Source organism: Drosophila serrata, unplaced genomic scaffold (assembly GCF_035046125.1).
Source record: "Drosophila serrata isolate PLE 108 unplaced genomic scaffold, ASM3504612v1 contig_362, whole genome shotgun sequence".
In the NCBI taxonomy this organism is placed as follows: Eukaryota; Metazoa; Arthropoda; class Insecta; order Diptera; family Drosophilidae; genus Drosophila; species Drosophila serrata.
Window position 1 is genome coordinate 750439 of NW_028257260.1, and position 27837 is coordinate 778275.

Genomic DNA, 27837 nt, shown 5'->3' on the forward strand with positions numbered 1-27837 from the left:
ATCTTTCTGGCCACCTCAGGTAGCAAAACAAACGTTTCCAATTTTTCCAAAAATATTAAAGGGGTTACATCGTTAAAATTGTGAAAAATCTAAAAAATAATTGGATTTCTTAGGAAGTAAAATTTGGAATGCAGATTTGTTAAGCGCCAAACAACTAATACAGGAGCGGTTTCTGAATTGAAATTAAGGCATGTTTGACAAAGTTATGCGATTTTTAAACATTGACTGTCCCAAAAAATACTAAAACATTGTCAAGTAAAACGTTCGATTTAATGAATCTTGCAGAGGAAAATATAATTTTAATCAGTGAAGGAGCCATTTATATATATATATATGACTTATAGGGTCTGAAATGACTCCTTCACTTCGTTAGAAGCTTTGGACTGAAATTAAATTACCTTTACAAGGGATACCATACAGTAGCAAAAGTTGGCACCAAAGTCGGATTCAGTTCTATTTATCAATATTATGAATTATTTATAATTAAGTTAGGCTGTTAACAAGTATACTTTCGTAGATATCATCAATACAAATAGCTGCATCACTTTAAACTTAAATTAGGAAATGGGATTCATGGCAATAAGGGAATTAATGGGTAAATAAATTAATAGCTAACACAGCTTAATCTAGACTAAGGCCTGATCCAAGGCCTATACCATCTATATATGTATATAATATAATTGTCATGATTAAGACTTACCTCAGTGAAGGCCACGTCATTGTTTACTTCCTTCCTTCAATTTGGGTAGTCATGGCATCGAAGATCACTTCCTGTTTATCCAGATGCATTCCCTTGGCCGCGTCATCTTGTTGCGGTTGAAGAGTTATCACAATCACTATCACTATCGATGTTAACACTAGGTACCCCTAGGACTGACTGAAGGCGCGGCGATCGAAGTGCCTCTATTTATACTTCCCGATCAGAGATAACAGAGAAAGAGAGCGAGAGGGAAAGAGCTACCTCTGGAGCTGCAACAGAAGGAGATAGAGCGTAAGCGCCACCTCTACAGCGCTGTAACAGAGGGAGGCAGCCATACGAAATGTTATTGTGAGTAAGAAAGAGAGCGAGAGGCAGAGGCTTACAGAGGCATATTATAATATTATAATATATTATATATATATATATATATATATATATATATATATGATATATATAATATATATTATAATAAATATTAATAATTAATATTAATTTAATAATTAATATTCTTAAAATCAATCATATTAATATTAATATTATATATATATACAAACGTCGATTTCAAGAATATTAATAATTATTAATATTATTAATATTAATATTAATATTAATTAATTAATTAATAATTAATAATTAATATTAATAATATATATACAAATTTCGATTTCAAGAATATTAATATTAAAATAATAATATTAATATTAATATAGATATTAATAATTATATTAATATTGAAAGAAATTAATATTATTAATTAAGAATTAATTAATTAATATTAATATTATTAATAAATATTAATATTCTTGATATCGAAAGTTAATAATTATTAATAATATATATGTTATAATATTATAATATTACTCTCGCCCTCTCTTTCTGTATGCCTCGCCGCGACCTCAGTCTGTCCTAGGGGTACCTAGTGTAAACATCGACAGTGATAGTGATTGTGATAACTCTTCAACCGCAACAAGATGACGCGGCCAAGGGAATGCATCTGGATAAACAGGAAGTAATCTTCGATGCCATGACTACCCAAATTGAAGGAAGGAAGTAAACAATGACGTGGCCTTCACTGAGGTAAGTCTTAATCATGACAATTATATTATATCCATATATAGATGGTATAGGCCTTGGATCAGGCCTTAGTCTAGATTAAGCTGTGTTAGCTATTAATTTATTTACACATTAATTCCCTCATTGCCATGAATCCCATTACCTAATTTAAGTTTAAAGTGATGCAGCTATTTGTATTGATGATATCTACGAAAGTATACTTGTTAACAGCCTAACTTAATTATAAATAATTCATAATATTGATAGATAGAACTGAATCCGACTTTGGTGCCAACTTTTGCTACATTTATTGCATCTTTTGAATGTGTAAACTAAATATGCAAATTTATTAACCTTATAAAACTAACATTGTAAAGCAATCCGATTTGAAATAAATGCATTTTTGATTTAGATATGATACTTGAAAGTCTTCGATTTATCCAATCAATCAATTTAATTTACCTAGAATACATATATTTTAGGTTTTCTTGGAAGTATACGAAGCAGTGGACAATGATTACTTTCTAAAAATATAGTTATATATTTATATTTGCAATCGAAATCTTAATCAAAATATCTATCTGAATTTTTTAAAAGCTTGCTAAGCGGAAACATCATTAAAATTGTCAAAAAATCATCAAATTTTTAATTTTTTAAACATAAAATCTCAATATGCTATTACACTAAGGAAAGAGAACACAAAAAAGCTTTTTAAAGTGAAGTAAATGCATACTCCTATGGCTAACCACAAACATAACACTTCGTGTTACAATAATACTTTATATATTTTATAATCTATAGTTTTTAATTTATATACTTGTATAGTAGCTATTTTTTCCGAGTGTAGCTTAGAGCTAACTGGCGTCGGACTGTATCGTTACCGCAAACGGAAACGCATAATTCATAGCTGCAATCCTGCAAAGCACCTGTCAAGATGCGAAAACTGTAGCCTACTTTTCAGGGTGTCCGCAGCTATTTGCATTACCGCCACGAAAAGCACTGCACATGGCAGTTGCACAGTTGCACAGTTGCACTGCTGCACTGTTTCACTGTTTCACTGCTGCCGCTGCAACACAGTGTTGGTGCAGCTGGAAAATAAAGCGAAAATCAAGAAAAATGAGACGGAAATGGCGCTGAATGGATGCGGCTGTCAAATGCCGTGCAATTTGCCATGCAACTCCGCCTCTCCTCTCCTCAGCTGCCAAACTCGACTCAATCTCAGCTGCGGCAAATGCACAACAAAAGGGGAGAGAGCGGGTAGAATGAGGGTGTAGGTGGTGGGTGTGACTAGGGTGGATTAACAGGAGCAGGGGGGAAATGCAACAACAAATGAATGGCGGGGAAAACGGGGCCATCTGGCAATCTATCTCCGCCGACGCTTCCCATGAATTTTCACTCGAGTGAGAGCAGAGGAGTTCGTTTTAGGAGGGAGGGGGCTTAGAGGGGGGTTAGAGCAACTCCCGGGGCATGTGTGATGTATTGCTTTGTGTGATTCTGACAGAATTAGCAGCTGCTGCTGCTGCTACCGAAAATTGCACAACAATTGCCAAAAAGTTTCGCATCTTCGATCAACGAATGGCTAGTCTCGGGACCATATTCAAAACGAAAAGAAACCCAAGGCAAAAACCCAAGGAAAACCCAAGAAAAACTTCACAAAACTGCCCCAAAAAATACAGACAGTAGGTTGGACAGGAGAAAGGTGCTTCAGTTTTAATGTACTTTCGGTCTCCAAGGATATATTAATTTGGTTTTTATGTAAGACCCGCTTTTAGGCCAGAAACAGCAGCAGGAGCAGTAGCAGCGGCATATTTTTATGTTTATTAGCCATTAATGGCTGGCCACAAAGTAACCATATTGCAGAACCAGTTTTCCGTTGCCCCATAAATTGGGAATAGAAACCGCAGAACTTTGCCAATTAAAAGTTGATGCGAGTTTGGATTAAAGGTTGCCAAAAATCAAACTAAACTTTCGTCCCAAAATCGAAGTGGGAGGGAGTGGCAGCAAAAGGTTCCTGCTTCTGATGATTTTGTAAATCTCATTATATTGCTCTTCTTTGTATTCTTGGAAATGTTCTTAGAAGTATATTTATTTATCTGTATTTTCTACTTTTTATTTAGTAATAAATAGTGGCAGCATTTTCTTGATGGAAATTAATATTTAATAGAATAAAGACTTGCCATTTCCTGCCTCTTTAAATTACTATTGCATTTGTTTATTGTGAAAAGGCTTTCATAATTATTCTCTAATTCAAAATTCTCTTCTTAAGTCCTTCGTTACTTCACTGTACATACATTCACATATATGTAGTATTTGCAGTTACAGTACAGTCGACACACAATAAAATAACTTTTAATTACGCAACAACTTAGGCTGCTTTGCATACATACGATGCGTGTACATTTGCTGCATCTGTGTGTATGTGTGTGGAGAGATGTCCTGTGGCTGCGAGGAGTCTCGTAAAATGTAATTAGAGTTTTGTGTAGTGAAGTTGTCAGCTTTTGGATAACCGAAAACGAGCGTTTTAACAAGTTTAATTGGTGCAAAGTTGCACACAAGTTCATCGAGTGCCGCTGCTCGCTGCTCGCAACTTTCTCTTCCAACTTTTCGCAGAATTTTCCCAAATATACCGCAAATATATTTACATATATACATATATATATATATATATGTTTTTTTGTACATCTATATATATACGCATTTATGACGTGTGTGTTGTAAGTTGTAAGATTGAGTGGCCGTCAACTGAAAGTTGTTACACAAATTGATTGACATTTGGCCGATGCCTGTCCTACTTGTAATTGGTTCGCTTCAATGGTTCTAACTTTTGATATTTAAAATAGATATCTAGTATGCTTCTATTTCTATAGGTTTTTATTTATAAAATGAATGTAGATTAGGGATCGTTACTCACTCGTAGTTTGGATTTTACTTGTTGTATTCCTTGTCGACTTTACTCGTCGTTCGTTCGTCCTTTTTATTCCTTGTTCCTTGTTCCGCTTACTCAACTCGTTGGTTTTATTTTGGCGTAACTTCCTTGATTATTATCCAATCTAAAATATAAAATAAAATCTTTAAATCTTTAAGTAATTACTAGTTTTTAATCTGCTTGGTTTCTCACTTATAAAATCAGTTTTCCATCTAAAGCCCACATCTTTTTCCTATTGCTCTAACATTCCCATTAAAGCCCCATATTCTCTTAGCGGGTTAAGGGCAGAAGATTAACGCTTTGTGGTCTGCCGCTGACAGGAATACCACTCTCTCTATTTCCCAGTTTTTGGGGATAAGAAGCCAAAAACCCCCAAAAAAAAAGCGACAAACTTTCACCGGGCAACTTTTGTCATCTCATTCTTGACTCCAGATTTCTTTCCTTTGCTGCTTATTTTTTATTTCTGTGTGTGTGTGCTGTCTTTGTTGTTGCTTTTGTTTTGCTTAGCTGCAAAATTTTCATATTTACTAACTTATGCAAAAAGTGGCAGCCGCTGCTGATGCTGTTGTTGGCTAATGAAATGCAGTCGCAGCTGCAAAATCTTCTTCCCGAGTTGAGGTAAAGCCAGCACAGCTAGAAAAAGAAAGTAACAGCAAAAAAGCACAAAAAGCAAAAAGAAGGCAAAGTGTCGGCGGCAACTTTTGCCAGCTGCCAAAACTGGAGACAGTTGATGGGCCCAAGGGAGGAGTGCCAACTTGGCTCTAAGTAAATGCACACCATACCTTTTGGGGGGGCCTCTGTTGCCCACTTTGCCACCTGCACTTCTCTCACCTGTTCACCTAAAGATTTGGCTGGCAAATTGCCCAACAACAGCAACAAAAGTAGCTTCAATTTGCCGCTGGTTAACAAATTGAATTGCCAGCAACTTAGTCTCCACTATCTCTGGACATTTTGCACTGACAGAAAATGAGTGTTTTGAAAAGAATCACTTTAATTAACCATTATTTACTCAAATTAATTTTTGATTAGTTCTTAAGCTTGTTTTTCTTGATTAATGCGTTTTTTATAGAGTCCTTGGAATAAGTGAGCAAGCGAGTATCCAAGCAACAAATAAGAAACTCCGAAAGGAACGACAGAAGGATAATGAGCTCAGAACTAGCTGGAGATTTCTATAGTAAATACCTCCACATCCTAGTTTTAAGCTATTTTTACTGATTAATGTATTTTTTATAGACCCAAAAATATCCTGGCAAGAGGCCTTAGGATAACCGAAAAAACGAGGATCTAAGCAATAAGTAAGAAACTCCAAAAGGGATGACAAAAGGACGAGTAAATACAACGATATGAGAAATAGCTGGAGATTACCTACACCTAGTTTTAAGCTATTTTTCTTGAATAATGAGTTTTTACTATAGACTTGAAGTATATCCAAAATATCCTAGCAAGAGTCCTTGAGATAAGCGAGCTAACGAGGATCTAAGCAACGAGTAAGAAACGCCGAAAGGGACGAGAGAAGAACGAGCAAAGACAACGAGTTGAGAGGCAGCTAAAGATTTCTATTATTAATTTCTACCATCTAAATTAAAACAATATTAAACTTATTCAATAATTTAATAAAGTAATCCCATATAAGTATACATTAGAATAAGCCACATGAAAATCTGTTGCCTTTGGGGCTAGACTTTACAGATTTATAGCTGTTAATTAGACGATTTTAAATCACACCATTTTCCCAAATGCCCCCAAACGCTTTTCCACGCTCTCTCTCTTTTTTTGCCAGCACCCCTTTTCCTGTTTTCCTTTTTGTTGCTTGTTTTTTACATTTTTTTTTTGCTGCTCCCCGAGGACTATTTAAATGAAAAAACATTGACAAACAGAGCCCACTGCCTGTCGGGAACAGACTGAATGAAGAGCGGCCCAATTGACAGTGGGGAGTTGAAGCAACGCAATCCCCAGTTTGCCAGGTTCATGTTACCCACTTCCCTTGGGGGATCACCCATTGTGAAAACAAAAGTTTGACTGACTGAGTGAGAAAGGCCAAGAGCAAGCCCCCTCTCGCCGTGTCAGTCTGTCTGGACGCCGCTGTCCAGCTTCCACATTGATTTACAGAAACGGAGGAACGGAATCCCTTCCGGGAGGGGCCACTTAACGCAGCACACACACACACACACACGCTGCCCACGTTCTTGGTGTTGTTCATAACCGAACGAACGAACTGTCTGCCTCGCATTTTATGGAGTTTATTAATTTGAGTGCTTTTCACCCTCTGGTGACACGGCTCAGGCTCGGGAACAACAAATGGCGATACTTGTTTTATTGAATGACCTCCCGCCCCCCATATCCCATTCGATTCCGACAAAAAAACAAAAATGGAGCCAAGAGGGAAAGGCTCTCCAACGCATGTGTCGCAACTGTCAATGAAAGTAAACGGATTGGCTTTCAAACACACAGCTCTTGACCCTACCCCATGGTGGCAGTGGCAGTGGCAGCAACAACATCTGTCAGTTGTCGGGCAATTGGTTTTCAACTTTGTCTGCCACGTAGTTTAAAAATATTTTATAAATATTGACATGCCCGATTAGGCAGCTAAAAAGTTAGAGAGGAAGACTATGCCAACTCCTAATAATGTCTCAATACCTCAAAGGAAATATAAACCTGTAAGAAACTTTATAATATCTCAACTTTAAAGAGTTTTCTGAAGGATCCTTCAAGTTAATAGAGTTCCTTTTCTAAAAAAATATATACAAGACAAGCCTAGTCCTTGGCTAACAGCATTTGGGGAGCCAAACAAATAAATCACGTATACGCCATGTGTGTCTGTGAAGGGGGAAAAGTGCGTGAGTGCAGCAATTAGCATGCAATTAGTGGAAGAAAGCAGCCGAAAGCCGTAAAGAGGATGGAAAATCCAAAAAACGGTGGGAAATGCAGAAGAAGATGGGGAAAACTTTTTGATTTGTGTCATTGTCTTTTCCACACACCCGACTCTCTCACTCTCTCTCTCCTTTGGCCTGGCGAACGTGCCACAAGTTGAGTTTTCCGCAGCCATCAGCCAAAGAGAGAGTGAGTGAGTGTGTTCATCTTGAGGCAGCCGCCAAAAATGTTGTCGGGGCGCCAACTTTTTAATTGTTTTCCATGCGGAAAATGCAAAGAACGAACGAAGGCTAAAGGAGGGCGGAACCCAAAGTACAGTGATACTTTAAGCTGATTTGAAGTTTAAAAAATAAGAAGGGAACTTCCCTAAGCCACCATTTGCTGGCCATCTCTCTCAGTTCGGCCACAAATTGCCAGACAAGCCGAAACATGAAACAATTTGCCGGCTAAATAGCAAATCGCCGGCAAGATGTGACAATGAAGTTGCTGGAAGGAACAATGATGACAATGATGATGATGATGTTGGGAATGATGACAACATTGCCAGACGGCAAACCACAACAAAGTGCAAATTTATGCCACAATAAATGTAGCCAGTGCAGGACACTGTTTCTCCCTCTCTCTCCTCACTCTGTCCTGCTTTCCACAAAATAAAAACAAAACTTTAAGGACTACAGTGGCCAAGAGGTGAAAACAAGGTCCTGGATACCTTACAACTCACACAGTTCACAGTTGAGGTTAAAATGGAGACATCCTTTTAAGGGAACTTCAATATTTTGTACCTCAAATAGTTCTGCCTATTATAAACTGTTCAGTTATTACAATGGAAATTATCTCTGCTATACCTTATGCTAAGCTTAAATGAATCATTATCCTGGCTGGAAATGTTATTTTCTATCCCCTTTCTATTCTTTTAACCCCTTTGCTGTGGCTCTTGACGAGCCGAAACAAAATGAAACGAAACGAGACGAGACGAGACGAGACGACACCTTGAAAGGCCGCTCAACCTTAACCCACAACAGACCATAAATAAAACGCCTCTTGTCTGGCCACTTCAAGTGGCCATACCTGTCTGTACAGATATATAAACATAGATATATATGACTAAATATATAGCCAAGGAGTACATGTGTTTTCTGTGTGTGTGTGTGTAAGTATGTAGGCGAGGCCCGTCGCCGCAATTTTAGTCTCCATAAACTGTCAGGCATCAGTAACTTATCGACCCTTAGCTTTTAAGTGGATGATTTCAGGTCTCAGATTTCCGCACAAGGACACTCACACACACACACAAAGGATACAACTCGACAGGTAGAGTAGCAAAAAGAAGAAGGAGCCCTTCAGTGTGTGTGGGAGTATTTTGTTTTATTTCACTTTCCACGCCGGCTCTTCCAGCTATTTCCTTGATGTTTCCATTTTTCCAGCAGCCATTATCTTCATCAGCTGATACACTTAAAGGAAAGCCGGGTTTATTACTTACTCGAAGGTAAAAGTAAGCAAAAATAAACCGAAAATTAAGAAATTAAATGTTTGCGATACCTATCTTTAAGTGAAGATTTTTACAATGGTTAAGTATTTATAATATATTTTGTTTTTGATATTCCTACACTCTCTATCTGTCTCTGGCAACATCATCATCATTGCTATCATCCTTTGTCCTCGTCATTTTATTTTATAAACTCCCCCAGCACTTCTGGTCAACTTGACTGACTTTTAGTTTAGCGCAGAGTCCGTGGCTTCTGGAATAAGGACGAAGGACTAAGGTCTATGGTTCTAGGTGTGCCAGCTTGTGGCTGTTGTTGTTGTTGCTCCTGACCCTGCTCCTGTTTCCTGCTGTTGGTTGTGCACACGTCAAGTGTCCTTAAAGGGATTAAGAGTGAATGATAGCGGCTTATGTCTTAGGTGTGTCCGCTGTATGTCCTGCCCTTCACTCGGCTTTGATTGCCAGTCTTGTGGTTTTCTGTTCTTTTCAGTAACATTATTAATTGCTAGTTTTAATATTTTGTTCTGATTACAAAAAAAGAAACGTCCCAACTTATTGATGAACCCATTCTCCTCTCTGGACAAAACTTATTCCATTTGGCAGACGACCAGTCTTTCGAGGCACTTAATTAACAGCAAACAATATAATTTTTGCAAACATTTTGCCAATGTCCATCGGTCAGAGATAGGCAAAAAACTTTTGTCATTTGCGCCTCCCTATCTCCTATACCATTTCCGTTGCCATTTCCATTACCATTTCACTACTCATTAGGAAAGCTCATTATTGTCAATAGTTTGCAGATAATTTCGCAGACCTTTTCGCCGTTGTTTTATTTCCTATTCTATACCCTACCTATATATACACTGTACCGATTTCCCTCTCCTTTTCTTTATATTTGTTGCCTTGTTTTTATTTTCAAAGTCATTACGAAAGTTTGCCGCATCGATAAATGGATAACCAAAACAGGAGGACCAGGCCGCAGCAACAGGATGTCGACGGCGAAGAAGGAAGCAGAGAAGCTAGAGAAGGATAAGGGCATCCTGGCCAACTTTGTGTTGTCATTGTGCCTTTCCTCCTTTACTCTCGCCCTCCTCCCCGGTTGGTCAGCCATTTTCCTACCTGTTCCTGTCTGCAGGAAAATTTCCAATTGACTGCGGTGGCCCACAACTAATTGGCAACAAATGAGCCCAAAGTCCAAGGGGGCAGAAGAGAGCAGGTGCAGTGCATTGTCTGGCCTTGAGTTGTGGAACGAGAGAGAGAGAGAGAGAGAGAGCAGAGGACTACAACTTGGACTTAAGGACCTGCAAATCAATTAGGCATCGCTGCACGTTGTTAAACATGGCAAAGAGTCGTTTTGCTTTTGTGCAAAAAGTTGTTAATTGAAAGCGGCGAATGTTTCGCCGTCTATTTCCTTTCCATATACTTTACTTTTTCCTTTTCTAAAGCTTTTTCCTATTCGATTCGAACAGCCAAGGAGTCACTCGAGACTCACTGGACTCACTCGACTGACCCCTGACTGACACGACAAAACCAACTGAATTAACACATTAAAATTACATTTTATTACAAGTCAAGTCGGGGCGCAGGCACCCACACACATACACAAGGATAAACAAAAGGCTCGTCACCGGAGTAATAAAAGAGGAGAAGGCCAAGAAGGAGGCGAAACCCACGCCCAAAAGGACACTCACACACAGGCTCACCCCTTGGGGCGTCAGGTGTTGCGTGTCTGCGAAATGTTGAGCGCCATGTGCGTGACCGTATAAGAAAAGGCTGTTCAGGCAGCTCTTCAGGCACTCAGCCAGCCCCCCACCCAGTGTCCCAAAAGGATACTCCACACACACACATGACGACCAAGTAATGCCGTCCTTAATCTGCCTAAAGACTTCAGTCTCGGACTCCCCGACTCCGAAGTCCAAATCAGTTGCTGCTAGCTGTTAATGCCCAAAGATTTGATTTGTGCCGGGTCTTTGATGGGGGAATAATCAAAGATGGTCAGGGATCATGATTTATATTCACAGGATACTCGAGTTAAGTATCAAGGATTGAATATACATATATATATAAGACAGACTTAAGCTGAAAGCCAATACAATTAATAAGGCCCTCGAAAGGGGTCTTATTACAAATATTTATAGGAAATAATAAAACTATTTAGTAATCATCAAAAATATAAATAAATATAAGCCCTTAATTTTGAAAGTGGTAAGAGATATGTTTTTCATTCTGATAATCTCTTGAAATTATGTTATTTTATTACGATGTTAAATGTTTGACTTAAGCCCCTATTAATATCAAGGGCTTATATTTATTTATAATTTTTGAATGAATCAAAATATATATAATATTCCTAACATTTTTATATTTTATTTAAGAAGTTGTTGCTTATTCTACCAGTAAAAAAACGGATTATTTAAAGCTTAGAAAAGATTAATTACTTGTTTCAAATTTCAATAGAAGTTTACTTTAAGTGAGCAACGTGGCCACACTTCTAGAAGAAAATTGTGTACTTTATCAATTTGAATTAAAAACAGCAGAAAACTATCGTATACGTAATATATATATATATATATTCTATCTATAAAAAAGAATATGTGATATAAGCCATCAAATAATAGCTAAAGATGTTCTATATACAATTAATACAATTAATAAATATATTTTTTAATATATTTTAAACCGCAATAACCCTGATTTCCCTAAAGTTAGTAATAAGACGAAATCATCGAGAGCCTCCTGGAAACATCGATACAAATAAATATCTCATAATAATTTCGATACTATTATCAATCTTTCCCCATCTCTAAAAATCACCTCGTCTAAGTTTACCTGCGTCAGTGAAATGCAACATTTCTCAGTCAGTCTCCGAAAGTTGTGTGAACTGGTCGGCATCCTTTTCTTACTTTGGTTAATATATATATATTTTTTTTGAACATGCTTATGTTTTATCACTTTTTATTTTTTATCTACAATTGGCTGTACTTTCTATTTATTTCATTAACTTTTTATGACTCGTCGGTTGCTTGGTTGGTATCGAATAAATTTTTATCAGAAATTCTACTTATAACTATGTTAAAACCTAATCTACCTTTCTGTCTATGATTGATTTATAAATTATTACCAAAGTCTGAGCTTGGTGCAATTTTAAACTCTTATTTCAAAGCCAAAATGTTGAATTTTGCAATGTGCTTAATAGCATCGGGGTGCTTGAGGAAGATCGAATTAATTTTAATCAGAAATTGTACTTATGGCTAAGTTAAAAACCTTGACTTCCTTTCTATGCATGATTGATTTATATATATTATTAGCAAAGTCTGATCTTGGTGCAATTTTAAACTCGTATTTCATTAGCCAAAATGTTGGTTCTAACATCGCATAGCTAAGAGAGTCCCCATGGGCGCCATACAAAGCAATCACAATCACAATCGCAATCGCAATGAAAGTGATGCCATCAAGCCACGCCGGAAAAGCTCGACAAACTCGGAAAATTGCCAGGTTGTGCAGCGAATTTGTTTGCGTCACCGGCAAATTAGATGAAGGAGCACTAGGACTTGGGGGAGCATGGGTGAAGGACGACCGCAAGACAGCCAGGTGAATGCAAAAAGAAAAAAAAAAACGAACGAAAGGACGAGGACGAGGACGAAAACGATGACGATGGAACCGCAAAAATTCAATTCAAGGAATGCAACAAACGAATTCGATTTCCCAGACAGATGGCGGTCGGGGGGAACCGAGTAGAGAGAGCGAAAGGTAGACCAAGTAAGGTCAGGTTAGCAGCAGCGTCAATTCAATATTCAAAATGTAATTTAGCGTAATGCACACACACACACAAACACCCAAGGATCCAAGGATCCAGGGACCAAAAGCGAACGAGAGAGAGAAAGCAACAGCCAAGTGCTGGAAGATGAGACGCAATTGCAGCGATAAAGTTGCTCTTCGATTGCCCAGACCGCAAAGATAGGAGGATGTGGCACCCTCAGCTCCCTGAGATCCTCATCCTCCACCTCGTCCTTGCAGCATCGGCAATAAATTTCAGCTTGGAGCGTGAAAATGCAGATAATGTTTACACCTGAAGACCACACACACAACAGCAACAACACCACAACAGGCAGTCGGAAGATTGTGTTGCAGGAAAAATGGAAAGCGGATATGGCGCTTTAAACTAAAACGGAAACGGAAATATTTGTGTAAACCGAATTAAAAGGCAAAAGGTAGCATAGCCGCTGGACAGGACAACGACTCCTTGGCAACTTGAGCAATGATCATTGCTGGATTTACACAAGCAAATGTAAATAAATAACTAAATATAAATTACATTGCTTGGAATATTGGTGAAATGGCCCTGCTTAACCTGTATTTATATTATTTTAGTTGCTAACCCGAATTATTTAAGGAAAAGCTTTAATCTTTAAGGGGTTTTGCCCTTGCTGAAATTAAATTGTCAGTGCCTGGAGTTGAACTTCCAATTTAATTTCGAGCACCTAGCTGTCCGCTTTCCAGCTGCAGTGTTGGCCTAAGGGTTAAAGCCAGGCTTCATCCATCACATTGCATGTGTGCGTGTGTATGTGTACTCTGCTCTTGTTGTTGTGTTTGTGAGTTGTAGCCACACACACTCACACAATACAAACACAAGCGGACTTCCGCTTCAAAAACCCCCAACACAAATGCACCGCTGGCCATAGAAACGGAACGGAATGTAACAAACGATATGAAATGGAATAGAACGCACTGCGGTCATTTTCTAGTCTCTAGTTTTTCCGCGAACTTATCGATGAAAGAAAAACCTAAGCACATATACATATTTACATCAAAATTTTTAAAGAAAATGCCAAGGCAGAGAAAGCGGAAATGAAAAGAATGAACGGAAGCCATCTTCAGGAAACGGAAACACCGTATACACCGTTAAGAATAAAAAATTGATCATAACCAAACCAAAAATTCATTGATTTCCATTTGAAAAACTGTTCTGTGCTAGTTTTTAGTAGATTAACAATTCTCTAGATTGAACATAGAAAATACATTTAATTTTTAATTATTAAATTTGAAAAATTGAATAAAACTTTAAGCCAATATTTATTGATATTTTTAGAATGATAATTATAGTTTATAAATGGCATAACTCAGTCAAAAAGCAATCAAATTGAATTTGGAAAGGGTCCCTGTATTAGTTATGAATAGAGTATTAAATCTGCATACAGAATTATATATTTAAACAAGTTAAAATTTGTTGTTAGTTTGTTAAAAATAATTTTATTTTATAATATAGATTGAAATATAGTTTAAAAAAACATATTTAAAGCAAGGGGAAGGGTTCTCTGAATAATTTAATGCTCTGAAATATTTTGAGTTCATCTTAATAATAGCTTAATAGATTACTTTCTTTGGGGAGAATCGACGGAATACTTTCAAGGTGTTGAACTGTAAAACTAGAAAATAGAAAACATAAATAGAAACACGAGAGGTATCCGTGAGATATACACGCACACACACCTCGAAGATTGAATGCGCCGCCATAAAAACCATAAAACCTTTTAGTTATATTAATTTCAAATCACGCACAACGTGAGCGCGAAAGGCGTGAACCGAAAATGCCATAAAACCGGTTATGGCTTTTACCTTAGAATCTTTCCTCTTTTTTTCGTCCCAATTTAACCAGCTTTCTTTTTATTTATTTATATATATATATAATTTTGTCTTGTCTTGGGTGATAATTTACAACAATCGCAGACCTTGAACCTGCCCCATTCGCAACCAATTCGTTGGCCAAATTGATCTTGTCGCATAATTCTCAGCAAATTGCCACACCGATTTGTCTTGTTGCCAATTAGCCGTAGTTCCTGCTGTCGCCGGGGGGGTGGGGCGGAGTTCGCGCGAGGAAATGAGGTGGAAAATGGGGGCGAGGGGTCAAGGAGCAGGGAGCAGGGACATTTGCTGATTCCACACGGAAATGGCAATGACGATGAGGATGCTGCTCCTGGGGTACGCAGGCCAATGGCAATTGCCGTTGGCGTTTTTAATTAGAAAATGCGCAGTGTCTGCGAGCGAGCGAGCGAGCCACCCAGTTGCCCAGCCACCCATTATCCTTGCCACCCACACCCACACTAACACCCACACTCAAACCCGCACACATTCAATTCGCCGTGTCGGTTTGGCAAGGTGTAAAAACTAATTACATTAAAACTGCCACGAATTCAATTGCATTGCCTGCAATTGCAATGTGCGAATGCAATTGTGACTGTATGTTAGTATCTGTGTCTGCTGCATGTGTTTGTGTTCGTGTAGCTGTCAGTTTCTATGGAATTGTATGCGCACTCAAAAATACGTAGCATACTTTTTTGGGCGCTTACGGCCTTAATCAATACCGAATGCCTGACAATTACAATGAGCATCAGGCAGAAAGCGTGCCGATTTGTGATACTTAAAATAAAATATATAAGCAAATATATATATATACACTATAATTTAAATAAAAAAAATTATATATATAAGATATATATTAAACCAACTGCAGCAACGAAGAGTTTAGAGCCCAAAATGATCCTGTTTTTCGGTAAAATCATTTCTATACAAAGTATAAGTCTTTAAATATTCTAGTTTTACTTAAATATTTTAAAAAGGCAAGAAACTGGAACCAAAATTGTAACTTCTTCACACCTAAGGATATTTTTTGAGAGTTTTGGAAAGCACTTGATCTTTTAAGCCCCTAAAAAATATGCCTTAAGTCTGAAAAAACCTAATTAGCTTTAAAAGTATGTTTAGGTTGATATTTTTTAACAATACCAAGTTTTCTAGGATAAATTTTGAATAGCTTTTAAAGGACTTTAAAAGGTTGTTTACAGAAATTACTTTTACAGCCCCAGAAAATATTTTTTTTCAAACTAGCATAAGTTTATTAAATAAATAACATATTAAGAAATATAAAAAACTGTAAGATATTTTTGCACCTATCCTGCAAATTTCCTTGTTAATTCCTTTCCTTTTAATGTAAGACAATAAAAATATATAATATAAATAGTTAGAAGGTAAATAAAGAAGTAAGGATATAAAAACAAGCAAATAAATATAGAAATAAAGATATTAAGAAGTAAGTAAAGAAATATTTGAAAAAGAAACCCCAATCAATCGAATACTCCCCAAAATATCTACCTTCCTTCCTGAACCAAAATTAGAGTATTTAAAGGACATTGCTGACTTTTGGCTGGTAGCAATTGTTCGATTTTCGTTATTGTTACCATTAGCTGCTCTTGTGGGTCTGCTGCCTTCGCATTCAATTGCAATGTCAAGTGATTGGCTTCGAACGCAACGCATTGTGGGAGTCGTGGGAGGGGTTTTTTTTGGAGGGGGGAGGGGGGGACCGACTGCCTGACGAGTGACTTTGATTGAAATGCCGTTAATAATGCAGCGAGACATTTGAATTGAATTACGCGGTGAGAGCGAGTTTATGGATTAGTCGCTGTCGCCGTCTCCTTGATTCGATTTGGATTTTAAAATGGAAACTGTGTAAGCGCTTAGGCCGCACATTAATATGTTATTTAAGCCGACAAAAGGCCACTCTCATTCCCCCTCTCTATAGATATATCTATATATATAATATATATATTTTATTTTGGCGCTAATTTATGCGCACTCTTCGAAGCCTGATTTGCGATTCATCGACTCGACACTCGCTTTCATTTGTATGCAAATGAGATGAAAATCTAATTACTGGCAAAACAAAGGCCCCAAATCTGTGTTGCGTCGCGAGGCAAGAAGAAAAATTGCTTATGCCTTATGTCCTTATGTCCTGTCCCCCATATCCTTGTTATGTAAGGCGATTACATTATGTGCGCCCTCCCACATACACTCACATATACGACGACAATTTGTAATGCGCCAATAAGAATTTATATCAAGCTGAAGAAGAAACGACGACTCACGCCGAACGGCACAGGACGAAGGACTCCGAGGACGAGTCCTCCTCGCCGTCTTCTTCGCCACTGATAAGGTGCCCCTTAGACACCCCTCTCTATTCCCCCTCTATTCTGGAGAACACAAAAAAAAAGCTGGCAACGCACGTAACGTTTCGCTGATTGCCAGCAGGACTACAGCAACAACAAAAGTTGAGCAAAGGAAGCGCCAGGATAACACAAAAAAATAGACAAAAAAAGCAACAAAAATAAAAAAAAAATAGGAGGGAGAGCAAAAAAAACCACACAACCATAGCCCAGGACAATCAGGACAACACAGCGTGCTCCTTGCACGTGGCTACCAAGCGCTGTAATTCGCCGGATCCTTGCCACTCGTCGCCCCAAAGTCGCGCAGGCGTCGGCAGCGACGCCAGCACCTCGTGTCCTTTTTCCCACGAACACGGCACCCACGAAGCCACACAAAGGAGTAGAAGAGCAGAATCCTTTGTATAAGAGGCAATCCACTGGGAACAGTATGGTTTGATCTGGGAACAGTTTGGTAATGTTGCTAATAATAGCTAATATATGTAATATTTCTTATGGAAAATTATGTTGTTGATAAATTGTATAAATAATAAAATGTTATTCTTAATTTTTTCAATATATATGTATATATATATAGAATACTATATTTATTTTCCTTCTGACTAGATATGCATATAAAGGTCAAAAGGAATAAAGGGAACACTTGGTAAAGATACAAATTAAAATACAAAATATTAAATATAATGGTATATCACCATTGAAATATAGTTTTTACTTAAAAACCTTTAAATATATATAAGCAGAAAGCTGATGGTAATTTATATTTTATATTATTGAAATATAATATTTAAAACATCACGATATTATTTGATAATTTTATTACTAGGGCAAAAATATTCATCCAAAAGCATATTTTGTTTAGCTTTAAAAACAAATAACCTTTGGTGACAACAATTATTTGTTCTTATAGTAATTTTTAAGACAGTTTTTTTTTTATTTTATTTACATTTTATAATGTTTTATTTTCCTTTAATATTTATGGAATATTCTCAATTTGTATTTTATGTTATATTTTAAACCCTCAAATGAACATAAAATATATAGTAACATCCTAACTCTCCAGTATTTCCCTGTATTCCCTCACAGTGTTCCCACAAGGACTCGCGATGCCGGTTCCTTTGAACCCATTATTCCCCAAATTCCAACTCATAATCGTGTGCCTTCGGCTCTACGACTTCGTTCGTCTTCGCTAGCTGCTTCGTACACGTTCGTCCTTGCCCCCGAACACAGCGAGCAAGCCGAGCAAGAATATCCTTTCGGCAAGCGACTGCTGTTGTTGTTCTACTATTGCTACCGCTGCTGCTGCTGCTGCTGCTGCTGTTGCTACTGCGCGCCTGCCGACAGGACGTTGCATATCCTTTGGCGCTGATGCCACTGACAGTTCGGTTCAGTTTCAATTCGGCATCAGGCACAGGCGGACGCGTGTCCCTTGCAACAGCGCTCTCTCTCACTGGCGATACTCGCAAAAAGCGCGAAATATACTCGAAAGGCAGTGGTCACGGTCAAAGGTCAGCGGTTCGCAATGCCTGCCATCTAGTTCTTTTCTTATTTTCACAAATTTTTTTCGAGTGCAAAGAGTGTGTTCGGGGGGCGGGAAGAGAAAGAAGGAAAGAAAGAAAGAAAGAACCAACGCTTGAAGGACGGAAATGAAGGATGCCAGTAGCGGAAATTAAAATTTGCATATATGCAAAGTGGCAAAGTGAAGGCGGAGGAGGTGGCTGGCCAATGGCCCAGCAGAAGTTGAGCAATGAAGATGGAAATTAAGATGAAACTGAAACTGAAATCGAAACTGAAACTGAAACTGATGCTCCAACTGACCGAATCGAGACTCAAGTGCCAGATCTAACTGCAGACTATTTTTGTGTGCGCAATCCGACCCACCAGCAAAAAGAATACGAAATTCAAATCACAAATATATAAAAGTAAAACATCGAAAATACAAATACTAATAAAAAGTATAGAAAAGTGACTCCAACAGATCCACGTCCAATAGTTAACCCCCACGTCGAAAATAGAGAGACAGCGATGCCGTCGCCAGGACATACATTCTGCTGCTCCACGGCAGGATTTATCGCTTGCTCAGCAATCGTTCTGCTCTGCAGTTCCGGTAAGTGAAATATGCCCAACAAAAGGGGGGATCGAAGGGAAGACGGTTTGGTCAAAGGACTCCAGCCGAAAGGACCTCCAATTCACTCAATTCTTGGGTCAGACCGATGCAGTGGACTTTACTTTCTTTTTCAGTCGATTTCTTTCTGCTTTCTACTCTTTCTACTAAGGGTTTTCCTTTTTTTGGTAGCAAATTTGATTTTGCTGCCGGTTCTGGGGGCAAAGCACTGGTCAAAAATCTAGTAGAGTAACAATTCATATGCTGCTTATTATTTAAATTTCAAAATTGTAATAAAGTTAAAGCCAAAAAATCTCAATCAAGTACTTGAAAAGGCAAAGGTTTTTTGTATAAATATCATATCAGGACATAGACATTCTCTTAATTATAATTCTTTACTATTTATTTATGTATGGTATACATAAAAAAAAAGTTGTCTATAAAAAGACTGATTATTTAACAGAAAAATCACTTTTAAGGAGATCTGCAAAGAAAGTTCTTTTAATGTGTCTTTGGATTAGAAGAATCTAACTAGGATGTGAACATAGAAATAAATATCATACCAGAACAAGAACATTAAGTAGCTTTATATTTTATTATAATTATAATTGTCAACTATATTTATTTATAAATACGACTGGTTGTTTCAAAAAGAATAAGCTATTAGGAAAACTATCAAAGAGAGTTCTTTTAACCTGTCTTTTGGATAAAGGAATCTAACAAGGATATAATATATATCATGTAAAACAAATAGCCTTATGTTTTCTCTTAAATATCATTCTTAACCCTTTATGTTTATGAATATATTTTAAAAAAGAAACTCGTTCATAAAAAAAACTATTTTAAAAGAGAATAAGCTATTAAGAAAAGTGACAAACTAACTAATTTTAACCTGTCTTTTGAGTAGAAAAATCTAACAAGGATCACAACTGAAAAAGTAATTTTATATGAAGAAGGGACGTATACTTAATCTTACATCTAATTCCAGTCTATTTATTTATGAATAATTAAAAAGAAATAAGGAGAAGATGACTAAATGTTTCAAAAAGAAAAGGCTATTAATTAAATAATTAATTGTTATGACTATTACTTCGCGAACAAAGAAAACAGATCTGTATTTTAAGCTTAAGAAACCATAATTCCGAACTATTTTCCTCCTTCAAGAGGCACAAATTCTTTAGGAAATTCGCTCAGTGTGTTTGTGTTTATTGTTGACGTTGCATCTTGCAATGAAAACGTCATCGAATGTAAAATGTTTTGCGAGGCAAGTTTAAAAGGATTTTGGCAGCCACACACACAATAGCACACTCGAACACATTCCTGTCAAGCAGTGACTACCGAATACATTCACATTCACACATATAGATAGGATGCGGAGTCGAATCCCAGAACCGCAACAAAAACGCACCGACACTTGCCACAAACAGAGAGAGAAAAGGGACGAAGGATCGAGCGGAATGGGACAAAAAGCAGAGTCTGCTGGGACAAAAGGACTCAGGACTCAGGACTCAGAATGCTGGACCCTGGAGCCAGGACAAAAGGACGTGTGGCAGGATGTTCTCGGACAACTTTAGCTGAGTTAATGCATTTTGTTGCACACAAAAACACACCCCCACTCCAAACAGAAGCTGCAGCAAAAACTAAAGGAATGGGGCAGGGAAAACATACATAAATATATTTACACAAAAATGTAAAGAAAAATAGCTCCTAGGCAGCGGTGTAATGTTTGCAAGTGGAAACAAATTAACGCTCAAGTAGCTCAACCTCTGACCTCACAGAGACTCACAAAATGTTTAGAATTAAAGACAACACAACTAAAAATAAACCAGAGATTTTTTATGTTTAAAATGCAAGGCAAAGAAATAATAAATAAATGTGCTTACTGCCACTTATGGAATTTTAATTGAAATGAAAACAATTTAAGCCTCAGATTTTTGACTTTAATCCGATCAAATAATAAAAATCGTAAATTTTGTAGTCTAAAGCTAAAGCTTCAATCAATGCAAGGCATTTTAAAATTTATCTACAACTCTAAAGGAAACTTTCAACAAGCGATTGCCACTCGGAAACTTTTCATACAAATATATATATATATGTATATATATTTCTGGGAAAAACACAAGGCAACAATTATTACCAATTGAAGTGGTAACCAAACAAAAAAATTTAAAAACAAAAACTGAATTAAAAATGGCAAAACTCCCGACACACACACACACACAGCGAGAGAGACACAGTTCATCAGGCTCATGATTTAATTCCTCACACATTTTTTCCTATTCAATTTCCATGAATATACACTGCATCATACATGTATTTATACAAAATTTAAATCTTATATTCATAATGTTTTTACATATATCGAACAGAGCGCATTAGTGATAAAAACCGCAGACGGATCGCGCAGGGCCGCGGAAAATCAGGCTGCAAACTTGTCACGATGCGCGACACGATGGCGTTTATTATAAAAATTGCAGTATAAACAAGTGCAAATAAAAAATAATCGGGGCAACTAACAAAACAACAACAACAACAACTATAATAATAATAACAACAACTACAACAACAATTCCACACTGCGGTCAGACAACAAAAACATTGGGAAAAATAACCAACTGGATGCAAAAACTGAAATTGCATAAACTGCAAAAGTGCAAAACTGAAAAACGAGCGAAGGAGAAAAGGCCAGTGGAAAATGGGCGTGAAAACACTGAAAATGCCAAACAGGGGAAGCCCCTGTGAAGCTCTCAATGTGTGTGTGTGTGTGTGTGTGCGTGAAATGGCGACAAAACATTGCCAGTCATAAATATGAAAATATTAAACCGAAACTCGGAATCATGAAAAAGCCAACTGCAAATGCTCTTTTCATAAATATAAAACAATATATTGTATTCTTTTTTTTATAATCTATGAGTTAAATTTTTTTTTTTATTATGATTTATAATCTCCGGAAAAGTATTTAAGTTTTATAATATACATGATTTTTGTAGGATCTTTGAAGGCAGAGGAAAAATCCTAGGAAAACCTTAAGATGTCAGAGCAGAGAGCTAGGGAAATGTTTAAAAAATAAAAATGGAAGTTATTTTTAAAGAACCAAAAACTCTAAATCCTTGCAGTTTTGAAAGATATTTTTTATGATCATTTTTAGAACAGTTGAAAATTGAAATAAATCATAATTAAGCCAATAAGTACTTTAAATTCATTTTTAAAATGTTTTCTATTCTTCTTTTTTCGTAGGTTGAATGGTAAAATAACAATATATACAAATTAAACTTTTTTGTGGAATTATTTTTAACTATTCCCCCTTAGAAAATGTTTAAAATATGTGTACATATTTTGTTTTTAGCGAACAAAGCTAGATTATATCGACCTGATTAGATTATATACAATTTAAAGAGATGGAAATCCCTGCAAATTTTAAACTAAAATTATAAAAACCTAAAGCCCTTATTTAAACATAAGTTTTACCTAACATATACCTACCCTAGATTAGATTAAAAATCTGTTAAAAAAGGCTTAAATATATATATTAATTTAATAAAATTGCACTTCAAAATATTTAATATTTTTTAATCGAGTGCCAAAGAAATGACCAGAATCAGGAAAAGGACCTTTAGCACAAAAGGATTCTAGAATACATTTTAAAATTACTTTTAAATAAAAATTTAGCCAAATATATAACTCCTAAAATAACTAAAGTAATACCTTTCAATTCAATTCCCAAATTCGTAGCAATAAAACAGAAATGCTTTTACCAAATCAGGTTACTTTAAATCTAAAAGCCGACTAATCATACGAAACTGGAAAGGGAGCTACATAGATAATAATCCAAAGGCCTTTTCCGTGGAAGTCGTCCCATAAAAATGTAAGGCGGGGAAAACTAGGAAAAGCGGAAAGCGTTTTGTGAGGGGGCGTAACAAAGGCGAACTATGGCTGAAATGCATGCAGGACAATCAACTCTGGCACACACACACACACACAAAAAGGACTCGTGGTTTATGATACCATTTAGCCAGAGGGTTGTTTTGACAAATTGTGCAAATTATTGTGTTAAATTTGCCCTTGAGGTGAAAAATCACTTTGACATGGCGAGAGCCAAGTGCCGAGAGCCATTGCCTTTTTATCCCTCGCTCCGTTCCCCCCAGTTTGACTCCACTTTTCCGGCTTTCCACTTTTCCGCTCCTTGAAGTGCTTAGCTGATTGTGCTTTTGTCTGTTTGGCATTAAGAAATGCCAATATGTCAGCCAGAGGGAGTAAACCCCTCGATTTGACCACCGATCGAGTTTAAGTGGCTGTCTCAATCTGCTTCGTAAGGATATCGAGTGACTCTAGACAGGATAATTCTTCATGGCCTAGAAATATTATATACTATACTTTAATTGGGTAAAGTTTGACTTGATTTTCTGTTTGACTTCATTTTCTGTGAGGATTGAATTTGGCTAGTAAGAAATGTTTTATAAATGCTTGAAATAAGAATCAAGGACATTAAGCGACTCCAGACAGGATATTTCTTTAAGTCCTAGTCATAATGTGTACTATATTTAGACATATTACAGATAGTATAGATAGAATAGATAGTATATAATACTATACTTTAATTGGTTAGGATTTAACTTCATTTTCTGTGAGGAGATTGTTCTTTGATTTTGTAACCAATTGAACTTGGTTTATAAGAAATATTAGATAAATTCGAAACTTTTAAATCAAGGATATAGGACGTCTCCCGACAGGATAGTTCTCTATATCCTAGATACATAGTCTAATATATATATATATATATATATATATATATATATATATATATATATATATATATATATATATATAATCGGGAAATGCTTAGCATTATTTTCTGTGCCTATTTTACATTAATTTTATTACCAATCATACTTGGTTAGTAGGAGAAATGTTTAATAAATGCTTGAATTTCACAGAATTTCTTTAACAGTTTTAGTGACTCATAAATATTTATAATAACCATGTATTTAAATTGAAGCAAAACTATTTTAAAATGTAAAAGAAAAACCCCTTTTTTACCAACAGGAGTCTCTTTGGCTGTCGGCCCTTTTTAAGGCCAATGCCACTAATTGAGCCACCGCAGATATTTTCAGGATGAAGTTCCCTCTTTATTTTTTTTTGCTGGGGAGTGGAAAAAAGTTTTCCAAAAACGATTTCGCATGTAGCGGCGTTGACGTGACTCGCATTAGCTCCTCTCCCCCCTTTCAAAAACAAAAAACTGCACACACACACGTGTGTACTGTACACCTTTCACCCTTTAACCCCTCACTGGCCCTTGGGTTTGGAACAGGAAAGTGCACTGTGGATACTGTTGCTTATTATCGAAATTGTATATGCCAAGCAGCAGCAGGATCAGGAGCAGGAGCAGGACCAGGAGGAAAGCGGCGGCCACAACTTCCTCTTGAGCCTTATTCGGCGCTTTTCTTTTCAGCTTTTCAAGCCACTTTTCCCCCGGTCTTGGCCTGCCTTTCTTTACTCGTTTTTTTTTCTTCGTCTTCTCTCCAAATGGAGTTGGGAGCGCAAAGTTGGTAAAAGTTTGTTGGCACCAACAAATTAAGATAGTTGGTTAGTTGCGAGCGGCGAATGTCTAGACGGTTTTAGCCAAATTATGGTTTTCAAGCGTTCTATTTGCTCGACTTTACCAGAATTCCCTACACCTGAACATGAGCATTTGGGCCAATTAACTTGTGGGGTGCACCTGGAGAAAATAACTAAAGGAAGTAAAGGAAATCTAAGGCCCACTTAATATATACTTTTTAGGAAGAAAAAATGGCTGTTTATTATATGATATTAAATAGAAAGTAATAGAATATTTGATCAGCTTCAAAATGTAACTTAAATATTTAAATTTCCCATTTTAAAATTTATAGTTTTCAGCTTTCCATATCAATATCCTTAAGATTCTTCTGTATCTCATCACAGCTTCTTCATATTTTGTTGTGATTGAACAAACCTCTCTCTCTTCGCTTTCGTATTATTATTTCCCACAACCAAGATCCTTATTCGAGGAAAATTGCTTTTCAATCAACGCTTTCGAGTGGATTTTTTAACGCATTTTCCGCAGCAGCATGCGAAAAAATAACAAATCAACCAGCAGCACAAACATCAACTTTTGCTGTTAACTCATCGCGTGAGTTGAACGTTTATTTCCCTTCACTTTGTTCATCAGCATTCCCATTCCTATTATTTGTTCTGACCCATTTTTTAATTTACCCGAGAAGATGAAATGGGAATTTTTATTTTTTGGCGCCAGGAAGCAAACAAAAGTATTTTACGCGAACCAAAAAAATAAAATGAAATGCAAGAAGGAAATGAAGTGCGGAATGCGTACAAAGTTTCCTTGGACAAGAGAGAGGAATGGTAAAAGTTAAACAACTATTTAGAAAATTCATGTAATGGCTTGGAAATTGTTTTCAGTCCCACAATTTTTGGGTTAATTTGTTGCCTTGCCTTGCCTTTTGTGAACATGTAAATTGTAGACTAAATGGTCAAAGAAAATTTTCCTCTACAGAATATTATTTATTATTATTTAAGAGAGTTTTTCCAGTTACTTTGTATACAATTCTATTAAAACGAAATTCATTATGAGGCCTAAAAACAATCATGTTATTATAAAAATTATATAAAATAAGCAAATGATCAAAGAACCCCCCAATTCTTTGATATTTAAACAAAGTTTTAAAAAGCTTACCTGTCTCTCGACTGCCTGCAGTTTTCCACACAAATTTTCCGCACTTTTTCCTGGTCATGCATTATGCAGCTAATCAGTTTTAATGCGCTTTCCATCGCAATTCCGTGTGAGCTCTCAGCTTCAGCCTGCAAAACAAATTAAAAATTTAAGTGAAAAATGAGCAAACAACAACCCAGCGAAAAATCTGATCGAATGTTTGCGAGTAAATTAACTCGCTGAAAGCTTTGCTTTTTTTGGTTTTTTAAGGGAAAAAGAATGAAGGGAAAACTGAGGGGAAAATGTGGAAAATTCGTGGGGGAGTTATGGTCGTCAATCTTCGAGGGGCTGCCAAGGCGACAGTTTGATAAACTGAAGCAGCGCTTCAGATACTAATCAGCGCTTCGCAGGAAGCAATAAATTTCGCCGAGGACATGCCAGGATATATACTATACACATATACTATAGAGACACACGCACACATACATATCCGCGGCCTCGTCTAGAGATTTTAATTAAAAGCGATGACACAGCGAGTAATTCTATATCAAAATGTCGCCTATTAATTTTAAGGACATTTCCTTTATTGATTCATTGTCAATATTATATTGGAGCCATAATTTACACATAAAAGGGCTAAAACCCTCCATCCCAATCCACATCCTTTTGGCGTCCCCTTTTTGGGTATCCCCTTTGTTTGTTGCCTGTTTAATTCATTTAGACATTGAAATGTTGCCGGGCGTGTTTGCCTTTTGATGGGACCCACGCACGGCATCGTCAGGATACAGGATATATGCGCCAACAGTGATGATAGTTTTCTTGAAAATAAGCCCAACAGTAAAAAAAAAACATTTGCGATTTTCTTTAGAAAATTAAATGAATAAATTACTTACTTATTACTTATTACTTATTAGTAAAAAAATGAAATGTTCTTTTATATTAACTAAAGTTTTTAACAATAATAATAAAGGTTGTAATTATTAGGAAGTGAAAAGGATTCTAATACGAATTAGATTAAAAAAAAGTGGGTTTTAAATAATATATAAGATAATTCATAAGTTTTAATTAATAAGTTTGTTCTTTTATATTAAATAAAATTTCTAAGAAACTTATCCATGTTAATAAAGGTTGTAATTATTAGAAAGTGAAAAGGATTTTACGGCAAATTTAGTTAATAGTTAAATAGGTTTTAAATATTTTTTTAAGATAATTCATAAATTTTCATTAATTTAATTCCAAAAACATCCTCTAAAATATCTTAAGTTATGCCAGAAAAAAAGGACATTTCGACAGCACTGATGTGCGTGACTGACTAACCCAGCGTATCCTGACCAAAGTCGAGGACATTTGCCTCACTTTTGATAGCCAAACATTCCATCTTTACGCCATTTTCATGCACACAAGAAAGGCAAACAATCGAATAATAATCCTTTCCCATTCCCCCTCCGTTTGTGATTCAGATTCAGATTAAGATTCAGGTTCAGTCTCTGATTTAACGTTCAACTTAATTACTGGTTATGCAAATGGAGGGGAAACCCGAGTTAATTTAGCCATCTAAACGCTCTTGTTATTGATAAGAAAGTGACTAGTGAGTGACTTGCCTGGCAATTAATTTGTCTTTTTTGATGAATTTACTAAGACGAAAAGGGTGGAAAACATTTGGAAATGAAAATGAATCAATATATACATCCATTGGTATCTTTTTAAGTACTTCAAATAATTGCTTTCATTTAGATAAAGTTTATTAACAAAACTTGAATATAAATTTAAGTATGAAATAAATTTAAGATGCAAATTGTGATTTTAAATTTTCCCAACTTAGTCTCATAATTAATCAGGCAGGACTAGCTTTAAAAATCTTATCGGAATCTATAGTATCTTTACAATATTGCAAATCTAAATTCCTTGTCCTTATCTTTTTATATATATTTCGATTCACAAACTGCTTTGCCTGCGTATTAAAGCCTCTAAAAGCCTGGCACAAAGGCCTAAATGCTACCCAATGCCAAAGAGGCCAAAAGATATAG

General features: G+C 36.4%; 1 protein-coding gene and 1 long non-coding RNA gene across 2 annotated transcripts in view; one reads left to right on the forward strand and one right to left on the reverse strand.

Annotated features, from left to right (window-relative positions):
- Window positions 1-4724: 4724 nt before the first annotated feature.
- LOC110184536 (uncharacterized) overlaps window positions 4725-27837 on the reverse strand; it is a 29552-nt gene continuing 6439 nt past the window's right edge. Inside the window, exons 2-3 of the long non-coding RNA XR_002319706.2 lie at window positions 25835-25959; window positions 4725-4803 (exon numbers count right to left, since the gene is read on the reverse strand). This is a non-coding gene — a long non-coding RNA (uncharacterized LOC110184536). The remainder of the gene's footprint in view (window positions 4804-25834; window positions 25960-27837) is intronic.
- The window catches only part of CARPA (Carbonic anhydrase-related protein A), a 30604-nt gene continuing 14979 nt past the window's right edge, over window positions 12213-27837 (forward strand). The window contains exon 1 of the mRNA XM_020953113.2: window positions 12213-19128. Within this exon, the coding sequence (XP_020808772.1) occupies window positions 19047-19128 (82 nt within the window). The 5' untranslated portion in view covers window positions 12213-19046. The remainder of the gene's footprint in view (window positions 19129-27837) is intronic.